Source organism: Arachis stenosperma, chromosome 6 (assembly GCF_014773155.1).
Source record: "Arachis stenosperma cultivar V10309 chromosome 6, arast.V10309.gnm1.PFL2, whole genome shotgun sequence".
Classification (NCBI taxonomy): Eukaryota; Viridiplantae; Streptophyta; class Magnoliopsida; order Fabales; family Fabaceae; genus Arachis; species Arachis stenosperma.
The window spans coordinates 121,795,894-121,810,497 of record NC_080382.1 but is presented as its reverse complement, the minus strand read 5'-3'; the positions used below and the strand labels follow the sequence as shown (position 1 = coordinate 121,810,497).

The following is a 14,604-nucleotide window of genomic DNA, read 5'->3' as shown; positions in this document are numbered from 1 at the left end:
TCCGCTCCTGGCCATAGGTCGTTGCTGCTTCTCCCCTCCTCCCCGTGTGTCATTTTTGTTTCTCCCCACCTCACCGTTTCTACTTCTCTCTTCCTCGCCGGTGTCATTTCTGCTTCTCTGTTCTGCACCATGTCTCCCTGCGTCTTTGCTTCTCTTCTTCACATGGTGTCTCCCAATCAAGAATATTTTATCCTATGTCGTGTCTCAATCTTAGGGGTGAAAACAGGTCAGGTCAGGCCAGACTTTTCTCTTAACAGGCCTGTCCTGTCATATAGTTGATTGGCCTGAGTCTGGCCTGCAGTCTGTTATAAGCTCTTTATAAAGTACTAGGCCTGGCCTGTTATTCAGCCTGGCCTGACTTGAAATCTGTTAAAAGGCCTGATAATTTTTTTTTACAAAAATAAAAATATTATTTAAAAATTTTTTTTAATAAAAATAGTTATATGTAATATGTCATATATTTAATATTTATAAAAAAAAAATTAAACTTTTAACATATTTAAAATATACAAAAATATTTATAATAAAATATTTCATAATTTTATTAATAATAAATAATTAGTTATATATTTAATTATATTTTAACAGGCCTAAGCAAACCCGACAGGCCTATAAGACTAATTAGTGAGTTTGGGTCTAGTCTATTAATATATTAAGGCTTTTAAAAGAGCATGTGCCTGTACCTATTTTATAACAGGTCAGGTCAGACCAGGCTAAACACAGGCCAAACTACAGGCCCCTGATAGATCGCCTGACCTTTTCCCACCCCTACTCAACTTCCCTCACTTTTACATTTATCTTCGTGGCCAAATTTTTAAATTTTTAACCCTCTCATGTCTCAATCTCTCTCTATAACTCTATCTCTCTAAAACTTGAAATTTATTCTAAATATGCATACCATGTCTTATTGATGATTCTGTTGAGATATTACTTTTTTAAATTTTTATTTGAATTTGAAAGAGCCTAACAGCGGAAACGACACAAATGTCCAACACAAGAACAATATGGAAGCACTCACAACGCAATATGGCAGCAACTATAACAAGCAAATATAGCAAGTAAAGCAATAACAAGAACACACCGAGATTTTAACGTGGAAAACCCCCTCAATGTGAGAGGTAAAAACCACGGGTCGTCCAGACCAATGAAATAGCTCCACTATAATCAAATGAGGTATAAGAGAGTCTCAAACAAAGCACAAAAACGTGCATATAACCAGCCAAAACATCAATGCACCAAAGCTCACAAATAATAGGCAAGAAGATGAAATATACCCAAAAAAATAGAGCTGATGTCGAAGCCAATTTCTCCCTCTGCAAACCTCCAATTAAAATCTCCACCGTTCAGAATGAAGACCAAAATATGAAGAATTTACAGTTCAAATTTCACGTCGATCCAACGGTGAAAGAATGAGAAACTGCCGTTCCAAGATTGCTGCTCTGTGTAAAAATGGGAAACCTAATTTCTCTCTTGCGAAACTAATTTCTCCTACTGCGAATCTCCAATCAAAATCTCCACCGATCAGAATGAAGAACAAGATGATAGGAACACGCAGTTTAAATTTCAAGCCGATCCAACGGTGAACAACTGAGAAACTGCCATTTGAAATTTGCTGCTTTGGACAAAAACGAAAATTCTGTTTTTCCCTTTTTTTCTCTCTTTTGTGGCTACTCTCTATCACTCTCAATGACACTCAAAAACTGATTAGGGTTGTGGCACAATGGGTGCAAGAGACACCCTCAAAATGTTGGGCTTGGGCCTCACAAAGGAGAGAAAAAACCTAACAAATCTCCCCCTTCTCGACTAGGTGGAGGCCCTCGCCATTCCGGCAATCAAACAACATGTTTCAAACTTTTCTCTTGACAATGCTTTTGTCATCATATCAGCACCATTGTCATCAGTGTGAACTTTCTCAAGTTCCAACAACTTGGAATCTAACACATCCCGTATCCAATGATACCTAACATCGATATGTTTAGATCTTGGATGAAAAGTAGAATTCTTGGCAAGATGAATAGCACTTTGGCTATCACACAACAAGACATAACGGTCTTGCTTAAAACCAAGTGCTGCAAGAAACTTCTTCATCCACAACAACTCTTTACATGATTCAGTTGCTGCAATAAACTCTGCCTCTGTGGTAGAAAGTGCAACACACTTCTGTAGCCTTGACTGCCATGAAATAGCTCCCCCTGCAAACTTGACCAAATAACCTGAAGTAGACTTTCGAGAATCAATATCTCCTGCCATGTCTGCATCAGTAAAGTCAACTAGCAAAGGTTTCTCACCACCAAAACTCAAACTCAAGTTAGTTGTACCTTTGAGATATCTCATAATCCATTTAACAGCTTTCCAATGTTCTTTACCTGGATTAGAGAGAAAACGACTCACAGTACCAACCGCATGAGCAATGTCTGGTCTAGTACACACCATAGCATACATCAAGCTTCCAACAGCTGAGGCATAAGGAATTTCATCCATTGCTTGTTTCTCCTCATCAGTGGTTGGACACTGCTTGGTACTCAACTTAAAATGAGGAGCAAAAGAACTAGCAACACATTTGGCATCATTCATGCCAAACCTTTGAAGCACTTTCTTTATGTACTTCTCCTGTGACAAATAAAGTTTCTTGGAATCTCTATAACGAGTAATAGTCATGCCCAAAATTTGTTTGGCAGGACCCAAGTCCTTCATAGCAAAGAACTTGCTCAACTGTTTCTTCAACTCATTAATCCTCAAAGCATTCTTGCCCACAATCAAAATATCATCCACATAAAGCAAAAGAATGATAAAATCATCATCAGAAAATTTTTGCACAAATACACAATGATCTGAAGTTGTCTTACGGTAACCATGCTTCTCCATAACAGATTCAAACTTCTTGTACCACTGTCTTGGAGCTTGCTTCAACCCATAAAGACTCTTCTTAAGCTTGCACACAAAATCTTCCTTTCCTTTAACAACAAAGCCCTCCGGTTGCTCCATGTAGATCTCCTTATCTAAATCACCATGAAGAAAAGCGGTCTTCACATCCATTTGCTCAATCTCCAAATCAAGAGATGCTGCTAATCCAAGCACAGCACGAATGGATGACATCCTCACAACAGGAGAAAAGATCTCCTCATAATCAACACCTTTTCTCTGGCTAAAACCTCTAACAACCAATCTAGCCTTATACCGAGGCTTAGAATTGCGTTCTTCATTCTTGATTCTGAATACCCATTTGTTCTTCAAAACTCGCATACCCTTCGGTAGCTTCACCAACTCATAGGTATCATTCTCAAGCAAGGACTTCATTTCTTCTTGCATAGTTTCAAGCCATTGAGCTTTGCTTTCATCTTCAACAGCCTCTCCAAAGCATTCAGGTTCTCCCCCATCAGTCAACAAAACAAACTCATGTGGAGAATACCTTGACGAAGGCTTTCTCTCTCTTGTAGACCTTCTAAGTGCATTTGCAGGAATTTCTAAAGCTGGTTCTTCATCTTGATCATCATCACCAACTTCATCAAGTATCGGATCAACTGTTCCATCTTCACCTGCACTTGTATCATGCTCATTATTTTGAGCTTCAATTCTACCATCTTCTACCATAGGCATAGAGGGAGTAATATCCAAGTCAGAAAAATCATCACTAGGCTGAACCATTGGCTTCTCCGCATGATCAACATCCTTCAATGTTTGGTCTTCAATAAAGACAACATCTCTACTCCGAATCACCTTCTTGTTAACAGGATCATAAAACCTGTAACCAAACTCATCCATGCCATAGCCAATAAAAATACACTGCCTAGTCTTTACATCAAGCTTAGATCTCTCATATTTGGGAATATGAACAAAAGCTTTACATCCAAAGACTCTTAAATGATCATAAGAAACATCTTTACCTGACCATACCTTCTCTGGCACTTCAAATTGCAAGGGAACACATGGTGTCCGGTTCAAGACATGAACAACAGTGCTCAAAGCTTCACCCCAAAAGGATTTTGCCAATCCAGATTGTGACAACAAGCACCTAACTCTTTCAACCAATGTTCTGTTCATCCTTTCAGCCAAGCCATTCAACTGAGGAGTCTTCGGAGGAGTCTTCTGATGTCTTATACCATGCTCTTTACAATAAGCATCAAATGGACCTGAGTACTCACCACCATTGTCAGTACGAATGCATTTCAACTTCTTCCCAGTTTCTCTTTCAACAGAAGCTTGAAATTGCTTGAACACATTCAAAACTTGATCTTTGGTCTTCAAAGTGTAAACCCATAATTTTCTAGAATGATCATCAATAAAGGTTACAAAATAGATAGACCCTCCAAGTGTTCTTGTCTTCATCGGCCCACATACATCAGAATGCACCAAGTCAAGTATCTCCGGCTTCCTTGAAGGTGGATGGCTCTTAAAAGAGACCCTGTTTTGTTTTCCAGCAAAACATTGATTGCACTTTTGCAAAGCAACCTTACAACCAGATAAAAGATTCCTCTTGGATAACATATTCATGCCTTTCTCACTCATATGACATAATCTCTTATGCCATAAATCAGTTTCATCAACAAACTCAGCAGCATTAACAACATCTTTCATAATCTTTGCTTGAGTTAAATAAAGAGTAGAGTGTCTTGTACCTCTAGCAACAACCATGGAACCCTTGGTGAGCTTCCAGCTATCACGAGAAAATGAGCTATTCAAGTCTTCATCACACAACTTACCAACAGAAAGTAAGTTCAACCGAATATCTGGAACATGCTTCACACGCTTCAAAGTCAACTTGGTACCGTTGGAGGTTTCTAAACAAACTTGTCCAACACAAGCACATTTTGCAACACCTTGATGAGCCATTTTCACATCACCAAAATCACCAGGAGTCTAGGACGTAAACAAATCCCTCCTAGATGTAACATGAATAGAAGCATCGCTATCAATCACCCAACTAGTGTTATTATCAACAAGGTTAACAGATTCAAACTCCTCAACAACAAGAAAATCATCATGAGTTACATTAACCTTGTCTTCCTTGTTACCATCATCTTTATTTGTGCTCTTTTCTTTACTTGCCTTGGCTTTCTCCTTCTTTAGCTGCCAACAAAATCTCTTCACATGTCCCTTTTGACCGCAATGATGACACTCAATATTCTTATACTTTCCTCGAGACTTGCTTCTGCTTTGATCTCTACCTTTAGGACCTCGACTTTTGCTTCTCCCCCTAGACTCAGAAACAAGAACATCTGAATGTGTAGTCGATGTACCTTGTGACTTTCTTCTCATCTCTTCATTCAAAACACTGCTCTTGGCAAGATCCATAGAGATTACACCATCAGGAGCAGAATTGGACAATGACATTCTGAGAATTTCCCACGAGTCTGGTAAGGAGCCAAGAAGTAACAATCCTTGAACCTCTTCATCAAACTTGATACCCATGGAAGATAATTGATTCATAATTCCTTGGAAATTGTTCAAGTGATCTGTCATTGATGTCCCATCTGTATACTTCAAAGCCAACAATTGCTTGATCAAAAACATCTTGTTATTCCCAGTTTTTCGAGCATACAACTGTTCAAGCTTAATCCAAAGGGTTCGAGCATGTGTCTCTCCAATAATATGGTTCAACACATTATCGTCAACCCACTGCCTAATATATCCACAGACTTGTCTATGCAACAAAGTCCAATCATCATCAGACTTATCATTAGGCTTCTCTGTACCAAAAACTGGTTGATGAAAATTTTTGACATAAAGTAAATCTTCCATCTTTGACTTCCACAAATCATAATTAAGACCATTAAGAGTGATCATCCTACTAGTATTAGTATTAGCTTCCATTGTTCACAAAATCACAAGCCCAGAAAAATACCAACAAGCTCTGATACCAGTATGAAAGAGCCTAACAGCGGAAACGACACAAATGTCCAACACAAGAACAATATGGAAGCACTCACAACGCAATATGGCAGCAACTATAACAAGCAAATATAGCAAGTAAAGCAATAACAAGAACACACCGAGATTTTAACGTGGAAAACCCCCTCAATGTGAGAGGTAAAAACCACGGGTCGTCCAGACCAATGAAATAGCTCCACTATAATCAAATGAGGTACAAGAGAGTCTCAAACAAAGCACAAAAACGTGCATATAACCAGCCAAAACATCAATGCACCAAAGCTCACAAATAATAGGCAAGAAGATGAAATATACCCAAAAAAACAGAGCTGATGTCGAAGCCAATTTCTCCCTCTGCAGACCTCCAATTAAAATCTCCACCGTTCAGAATGAAGACCAAAATATGAAGAATCTACAGTTCAAATTTCACGTCGATCCAACGGTGAAAGAATGAGAAACTGCCGTTCCAAGATTGCTGCTCTGTGTAAAAATGGGAAACCTAATTTCTCTCTTGCGAAACTAATTTCTCCTACTGCAAATCTCCAATCAACATCTCCACCGATCAGAATGAAGAACAAGATGATAAGAACACGCAGTTTAAATTTCAAGCCGATCCAACGGTGAACAACTGAGAAACTGCCATTTGAAATTTGCTGCTTTGGACAAAAACGAAAATTCTGTTTTTCCCTTTCTTTCTCTCTTTTGTGGCTACTCTCTATCACTCTCAATGACACTCAAAAACTGATTAGGGTTGTGGCACAATGGGTGCAAGAGACACCCTCAAAATGTTGGGCTTGGGCCTCACAAAGAAGAGAAAAAACCCAACAGAATTTAGTCTATTGATATTGAATTAATTCTGTTAATGAATTAATTCTGTTAAGATTGAATTATAAATTCAATTGTTCAATTTATTAATTTTGTTGAGATTGATTTTTAAACCCAATCTGTTATATTTATTATTTTGTTGAATTATTGTTTGGCTGTTATTGATTTAAAATGGAAATATTGTGACAATTCTACATTGAATTTACTATATGTATGGCTTCATATAATTTTGTTGAATTATGCTTATGATTCTTAGGTTGGATGCATGTTTTGGATGAATGACTTGATTGCTTTACAGAAATTTACATATGGGGAGTTGATTTTTTAATAATTTTATTATATATTTAATTAAATTAGTTCGACCACAGTTTAATTTCGATTGAACCATTAAACCATTGAAACAGTTATTTAATTGGTTCAATGACTAGTTCAGTTCTTGTAACTTTGGCTAAATCATAATTTTTCTAGTGGAAAAAGAGCTGGAGGCAGCTTTGATGTGTTGAGGATCAAAATTCTAAAATTATTATTTATATTTAAATATAACATCCACTAAATCCTAAATCTCAAATAAAATAGTATTTCTAATTTTATTTTCATTTAATTTTAAATAAAAAATAATAATACTTTATTTAATTTAATATTTATAATAATAAATAAAATTACTATTATATAAATCATATAATATAAAATAATTTAGTTATAATTATAATTAATATATATATTGTCGTAGACGATGGAATAATAATTTCATTGGATATATCCCTCATATATAATTACCTTGCAAATGTTTTCTAACAGAAAATACTGAACTTATAATAGTTTTCTTAATGTTTATGACGCAGCTAAATGCCTAAATAACACGATTGATATATATTTACTTTGATTAAATTTATTGATTTCTTTTTTAAATCCTCCCCCCCCCCCCCCCCCCCCCCAACACAAAAAAAAAAAAAAACGAACTTTAGCGTTTATGAATCTACTCCGCCCCATTATTATTGCTACATTGATTCATTCATCAAATAACAAATCGCTTTTAAAGTTATCTTGGTAGTTCTAATAAAATAAAATAAAAAGTTATCTAGGTATTAGATTATTTAACTTTTAAATTTGTCTAATATAATTGGCGAATAGTATAATAAAAATACAAAAATAAAATAACTGACCAATAGTCGCTGATCTGTCTCGTATTATATATTTTGACTTATATCTTCAAATAAAATACAGTTTCTAGATATGCCAATGTCAACTTTTATTCAACTCTAAGAACCTTCCAGTCTCAACTTGCTTGTTTATGTGCCTTCTCCAAATCTTGAATCCTATTTTTCAGAATTTTTTTTGTTGTGGGATTCTATTGGTAACTTTGTTTTTGTTTAAACAAATTGCATGTTTAAGCATGATATTTTATAAATTTATGAAATAATTAAATGATTTGCTTTAAATTTTAGATGTCATAATATAGTATTAAATCTTAAAGTCTAATTACCGGATAACAATGTAAATAAAATCTGTTACTTAAGGTTAAAACCTAACTATTATATAAATATTTAAATATAGATATAAATTATGAGGGAAATATTACACTACTATCTAATTTTCTTAATTTCCAAAATATTCCTCACATAGCCATCAATTCTCATAAGATAATTTAAAGTTAGAAAATGTTTGGTAAATAAAGAAAATAAACAAAAAATAGCCATAACTTATCTTATTTAATATTCATTAATTATTATGACAATTAATGAATGCTAAATAAGACAAATTTTGACTATTTTTTTTTGTCTTCCTAACATTACCAATAAAGTTTATGCTTTCGAATATCAAATTCATTATATTATTTAGGTAATACTTTAAATTTAATGTAAAAGAGCTTACTAAAAAAAGAATAACATAATAAGTTGTATTTAGTTTGCATGTGATGTAAATATGAAAGAATTTATAGACTAAATATTCAGTTAAATGTTTTTATACAGATAAAAATAATTAACTTTGATAGGTTCTCATCAGTTATGACTTAAATAGAAGTGTTTTATAACTAAGCTCCACATTGCAATTATAGTAGTTACGTTCAATTCAATGTGAGACTCAACTTATGTACACGAGGGAGTTTCCTAAAGCGTTGACATACAATAACAAATATATAAAGGCACCTCATCAATAAGAATCAAGATCATGAATAATAAACAAGAAAATCAAGGGTGGTTCTTCAATTCTACACCAACTAATAATGTCTATAATTATTGTTAAATTCCAGTTAATAATGCACAAAAACATACGTAGCTTATCTTAATTAATATAACCAAATCATGTGAGCTTGTTTGCAGGTTCCTCTAACGCGCCACACTCTTAAATTAATAAATTAAAGTTGTATCAAGTTTATTGGTTTGTACCCAACTCATGCATGTTCATTCCCACATGCATTGCTTTTCTTTTCTGTTTTCATGAGATTTTATCTAATTAATTATGTTGTTAATAATTAAGAGGACAATTTTATTATTCAGATCAACAAAATTAAGGCTGGAGCAACACTTGAACACAAATTAAATTTGTGTCCAAATTTAAATTGTGTTAAAGCAATAAAATTACATTTGATCCTAAAAATAAGACAAGATAAAATATTGACAATAAAATATAAATAACAGATATACAAAAATTAATATTTTATATTTTATTTAATAATAAATTAAATATAAAAAAGAATATATTATAAAAATTTAATTTATTTTTATTTTTTTATACAAAAGTTTAAAAAAATAAAAATATAATGATAAAAATTTAATAAAAATAATAAAATTAAAGAAAAAATATAAAAATAAGTCATGTCTTTTATTAATATATCTGTATTTTTTTTATCTTGTATTTTTTTGTAAAAAAATATAAAATATATTAATTTAATATTTTAAAATATAATATTTATATTTATGTCTCATCTGTTAAATATAACTTTTATGTTTGTATTTTTTTAGTGTATCATTTTTATAAACAAACGTAGATGGAGAGTCTAAAATCAAGAAAATTTTAAATTAAGGAATTAAATGAGAAACACAAAAATAATTTGGCACCACATCTTGACACCATTAGTGAAGTTCGTATTGGACCTCATGTTTGAGAGGGAGATTATTGAATTTTAAGTGTGAGTATATAATTTATATATATAATATGGAATTTAGACCCATATAAATCTATTGTATTAAAGCTTTAATTAAGATGCAATTCTTGCCTTAATTTTTTTTATTTCTTATTTGACCCATTAATTTAGAAACTCCTCATTTTAATTTGTAGATTAATTTTTCAAACTACTTTAACACTAACAAAACATGATTAATTAATCTCCAATACTTACAACATTTTCTAAGACAACTTATATATATATAGTATGAATATTTTTTTGTTAAATTGTCGTATTTATGTATTAGACATATTTTAAACACAATATTAATCTGATACTTGTTTAATACATATTTTAATAAAAAATAAAAAATATTTTTTTGAACACATTTAAACACATTTAAATTCATCAAGTGTCAATGCGTTCAATAGTATTATTATTAATATATATTTTTTAAATAACTTTAGAAATAGTATATGTTATTATTTATTAAAATAAAAATATTTTATATAAATTAAAAATATTAAAATATTGAGACATTACAATAAAAAAAGCATTTTATATTTTATATATTTATATATCGTGTCTCTATGTCTTATAAAAAATTAAAATTAATATGTTTGTGTATGTTTTATATATGTGCTGTATTGTATAAGTATTCATACTTCATAGATGCAACCTTGAAAATAGAGCAGTTTTTATAGCAGATTAAATAAGATTTAAGAGAAGAAAAATTTTAGAGATCAATAATTTTTAGTATTTTTTGTCATTATTTAACCAGTATAAATATTAAATTATTTTTAACAAATAAATTTTACTAAATTATGAATGTAAATTTTAAAAAATATGAGTGCATATTGTATTAATTCATGTATATAAAATTCTAATAAAAATAAGTACAAATTGCAAACTATATATGATTTTTGTATATAAAACGTCTGTAAATATGAGTGCAAATTATTACTGTGAATGTAATATTGTTCTTTAAGAAAAAAAGGAAGAGAAGAGAAGGGTTTCAAGAGTTACTCTAAAATAAAGTTCAATTCATATCAATACATTTCCACCTGAAAAGAACACAAAGTTGAGGAATGTGAAAGGGCAAGAATGTGGTTTTGTAAGCCTACATGGAAATGAAGTTGATATGTACCAAGTCTTTGACCATATATCTAGAAGACTAAATATATTGATGATTAGATGACAGAAGAGGTATAATAAACAAACATACATGTCATGGCGTCTACCTTCAGTTACGTAATTCAAATATCCCAAATAAGTAGGCATATACATCAATCATATATACCTAAGAGAAAAATTAATTAATTAATTATCAGAGCAGAGGAATTAGGGTCGTTCAAGGTAGGTTCTATCTAGTGCTATAAACTTGTATATATATGGTTGCATTGGTTCAGCTTCCACAGAAAAAAGTTGAGAAGACAGAAATAAACTAACTAAATATATAATGGGTTATTATTCTTTGTGGAGTGTTTGTTGTGTGATATTGGCATGGTTTGTTTCAGTTGGAATATGCGGCACACCAAGGAGACCCATGGCGGTTCCATTTGGAAGAAACTATGTTCCAACTTGGGCTTATGATCACATCAAATATTTGAATTCTGGTTATGATGCTCAGCTTCTTCTTGACAAGTACACGGGTCAGTTATTATTATTATTATTGTGATATATATATACTCCCATAATGTAATTAATTAACATTTTTTAGTGTTAATTGGAGCAGGTACTGGCTTCCAATCCAAAGGTTCATACTTGTTTGGTCACTTCAGCATGGATATAAAGATGGTTGCTGGAGATTCCGCTGGAACAGTCACTGCTTTCTACGTATGCAAATTAAATTTATCACTTTATTAGTTCAAATGCGTTGACTTAATAATTACAATGATTTTGGGATCAAGATTTTCCACGTGTCTTTTTATAAAATTATTATATTTTTGTTTTTTAAAACAGTATATGATAATTTATTTTAAAATGTTTTATTAAATTTTATAGCTATTATTTTGCTAAACTACTCAATTCGATTCAGTAGTTATTAGTTAGGTCATCGTCAAGCCCAAATTTTTTTATACCTGCGGTGAATTTTATGGTATTTATGAATTAATACTTACATTTTGTTTAATTTATTTTTTATAATAAATTTTAGTTTTTTTAAAATTATTTATTTTTATATTTTTTAAATTAAATATTGTTTTTTAACATTTTTTTAGTAAATAGACACCTTTAAAAAAAATATAGGCATTCACCTACACATACCTACGCATTGTTTACTTGAGCCATCCTCTTATTGGATGAAGGAATATGAACTTTGTACTTTGATGCGTGCAACCATAACTTACTTGCGCACATCTAAGGTCTATGTAATTTTTTGTTTTAAAAAATATTATATGCAAATAAAAAAATTTATCATTATATATTTATATATAAATATATGTTATTTAACTTATTTTTAATATATATTTTATATTCTAATACTATTTTAGAAGTATTCGGAGATCGAATTTAACTTTATTTCTAAAAAATCACCAAATCTATTTTAACCTAACTCAAAGTATCCAAAATAAATTGAATTAAAGTAAATTGACCCAATTAAAATTAATATATATAAATTTATAAATTTTATATAAAAAATTAATAAGAACTTTACTTTTACAAATTAAATTTTATAAATATTATATCATAGTTACAAATTAATTATTTTAAAATAAGAATAATACCGTATAATATAAAAAATATTAATTAAAGTATAAAAATATAATATAATATTACTAATTTTACTCTAAAATATATATATTTTTATTATAAAAAATAACTTCGAATCGAACTGAATAGCTCGAAACATAATCCAAACCTAATATAAAAATAGCATTAAATAAAAATAACAAATTTAAATTTGATAAAATATGTCTCGAATTTAATTCGGATTTTCGATCAAATTAAGTCTTAAATACCCCTAATATATTATATATGAATAATTGATTTAGTAACTAATTTTTTGTATAAATATAATATAATTGCTTTATTTTATAGTAGAACCAAATTATACCAACAAAAAGTCAATTCTTTTCAATCGGATAATACTAAATAAGGAAGGGATAAATTCACCAATATTTCCCTTATTATGTTCTATTTTCTCTCTTTACTTTTAGTTCTTTCTTTCTCTCCATGATACCAAACTACCTTTTCGACATGGTTTGTTTTTTTAGGCACTTTTAGGACATGGTCGATTTAACTTCAGTCCTATGGAAAAACAACTTTCTCATAATTTATTTATTATGATTTTTTTTAATAATTTGACCTCAATTATTCTGTTTTTTTATTGTAAGAGAACTACTCAAATAAAGATGTCAAAAATATCTTTTTATAAAAATGTAATGTATTTATTTGACTATATTTTAAATAAAAATAACACTTTTATAACATATCAAATCCTACAATTCATCATTTAAAAGTCAACAAACAAAATTTTTACATAAAGATAATTATAAAATCTTCATTAGCTACGTACATTATTGTAATATGTGAATAGAGCTTGATTACTAAAAAAATTGTTAAATAACTAATATTTTGTGTGATTAACATGATGATGCAGTTATCTTCCCTAGGAACAGAGCATGATGAGATAGACTTTGAGTTCTTAGGTAACAGAACAGGACAACCTTACATTTTGCAAACAAATGTATTCACCGGTGGCAAAGGTGATAGAGAACAAAGAATCTATCTCTGGTTTGATCCTACCAAAGAATACCACAGATATTCAGTTCTATGGAACTTGTATCAAATTGTGTAAGTACTCCCCCTAAATTAAACCAATCTTAGTCTTAACATGTTGGAATTCATTAAATTCCTTAGTCTTAGGATCATTCATATTTAAATCATTAAAAAAATATCTAAAAGCAAAAGTATATACAAGAATTCTAATGTGAGGGTGCATACATACACAGATTCTTTGTGGACAACATCCCAATTAGGGTGTTCAAGAACAACAAGCGAATGGGTGTGAAATTCCCATTTAACCAACCAATGAAGATCTACAACAGCCTATGGAACGCAGATGATTGGGCCACAAGGGGTGGTTTGGAGAAAACAGATTGGTCGAAAGCACCATTCATAGCTTCCTACAAAGGCTTCCACATTGATGGTTGTGAAGCCTCCGTTGAAGCCAAGTTCTGTTCCACTCAAGGTAAGAGATGGTGGGACCAACAAGAATTCAGAGACCTTGATTCTTATCAATGGAGGAGGCTTAGATGGGTCAGAAGGAGATTCACCATTTACAACTATTGCAGTGATAGAACAAGGTACCCTCAGATGCCACCTGAATGCAGAAGAAACGGTGACTATTGATATGTCAATCAATTTTAATTGAATTTTTATGTGATTAATAATGTTTCAATTCATAACAGTTTTTTTTCTTTGTATATTTTATTGCTCATTTTTTCCCATATATATGTACGCACGCATTCATCATTATTTCATCAATAAAATGCCAATTTGTTGTATGGATTATGTAAAAATGTAAATAAAGGAGTGGACCATGAATATATATGATTTTATTTAGGATAACTTTTTAATCTTTAAGAATATTAGACAAATTAGTAATTAGGAAAATTAAAATTAAAATTGCTCTCAAATATATTTAAAATAAAGTGATAAAATAATCGTTAATTTTCAATTAAAAAGCAGTATGATTGGGAATTGAATTCTTGAAAATTTAAAAATAAAAATAATTAAAACAATTCAAGGTATTACTCTATAATATTTTAGGGGCGGAGACCCACTTACATAGTCATAAAGGA

At 30.9% G+C, this 14,604-nt stretch overlaps 1 protein-coding gene across 1 annotated transcript; it reads left to right on the top strand.

Annotated features, from left to right (window-relative positions):
- Window positions 1-11,239: 11,239 nt before the first annotated feature.
- Window positions 11,240-14,316, top strand: LOC130935411 (probable xyloglucan endotransglucosylase/hydrolase protein B). Its single transcript, XM_057865148.1, has 4 exons — window positions 11,240-11,451; window positions 11,535-11,635; window positions 13,401-13,594; window positions 13,753-14,316. Exons 1-4 carry the CDS (start codon window positions 11,259-11,261, stop codon window positions 14,150-14,152), a joined length of 888 nt encoding a protein of 295 aa, XP_057721131.1. The 5' UTR covers window positions 11,240-11,258; the 3' UTR covers window positions 14,153-14,316.
- Window positions 14,317-14,604: the final 288 nt, after the last annotated feature.

Coding starts and splice junctions, on each gene's coding strand:
- LOC130935411 (XM_057865148.1), top strand. CDS start 11,259: ATGGGTTATTATTCTTTGTGGAGTGTTTGTTGTGTGATATTGGCATGG. Junction 11,452..11,534: donor TCTTCTTGACAAGTACACGG/GTCAGTTATTAT, acceptor TAATTGGAGCAG/GTACTGGCTTCCAATCCAAA. Junction 13,595..13,752: donor TGGAACTTGTATCAAATTGT/GTAAGTACTCCC, acceptor ATACATACACAG/ATTCTTTGTGGACAACATCC.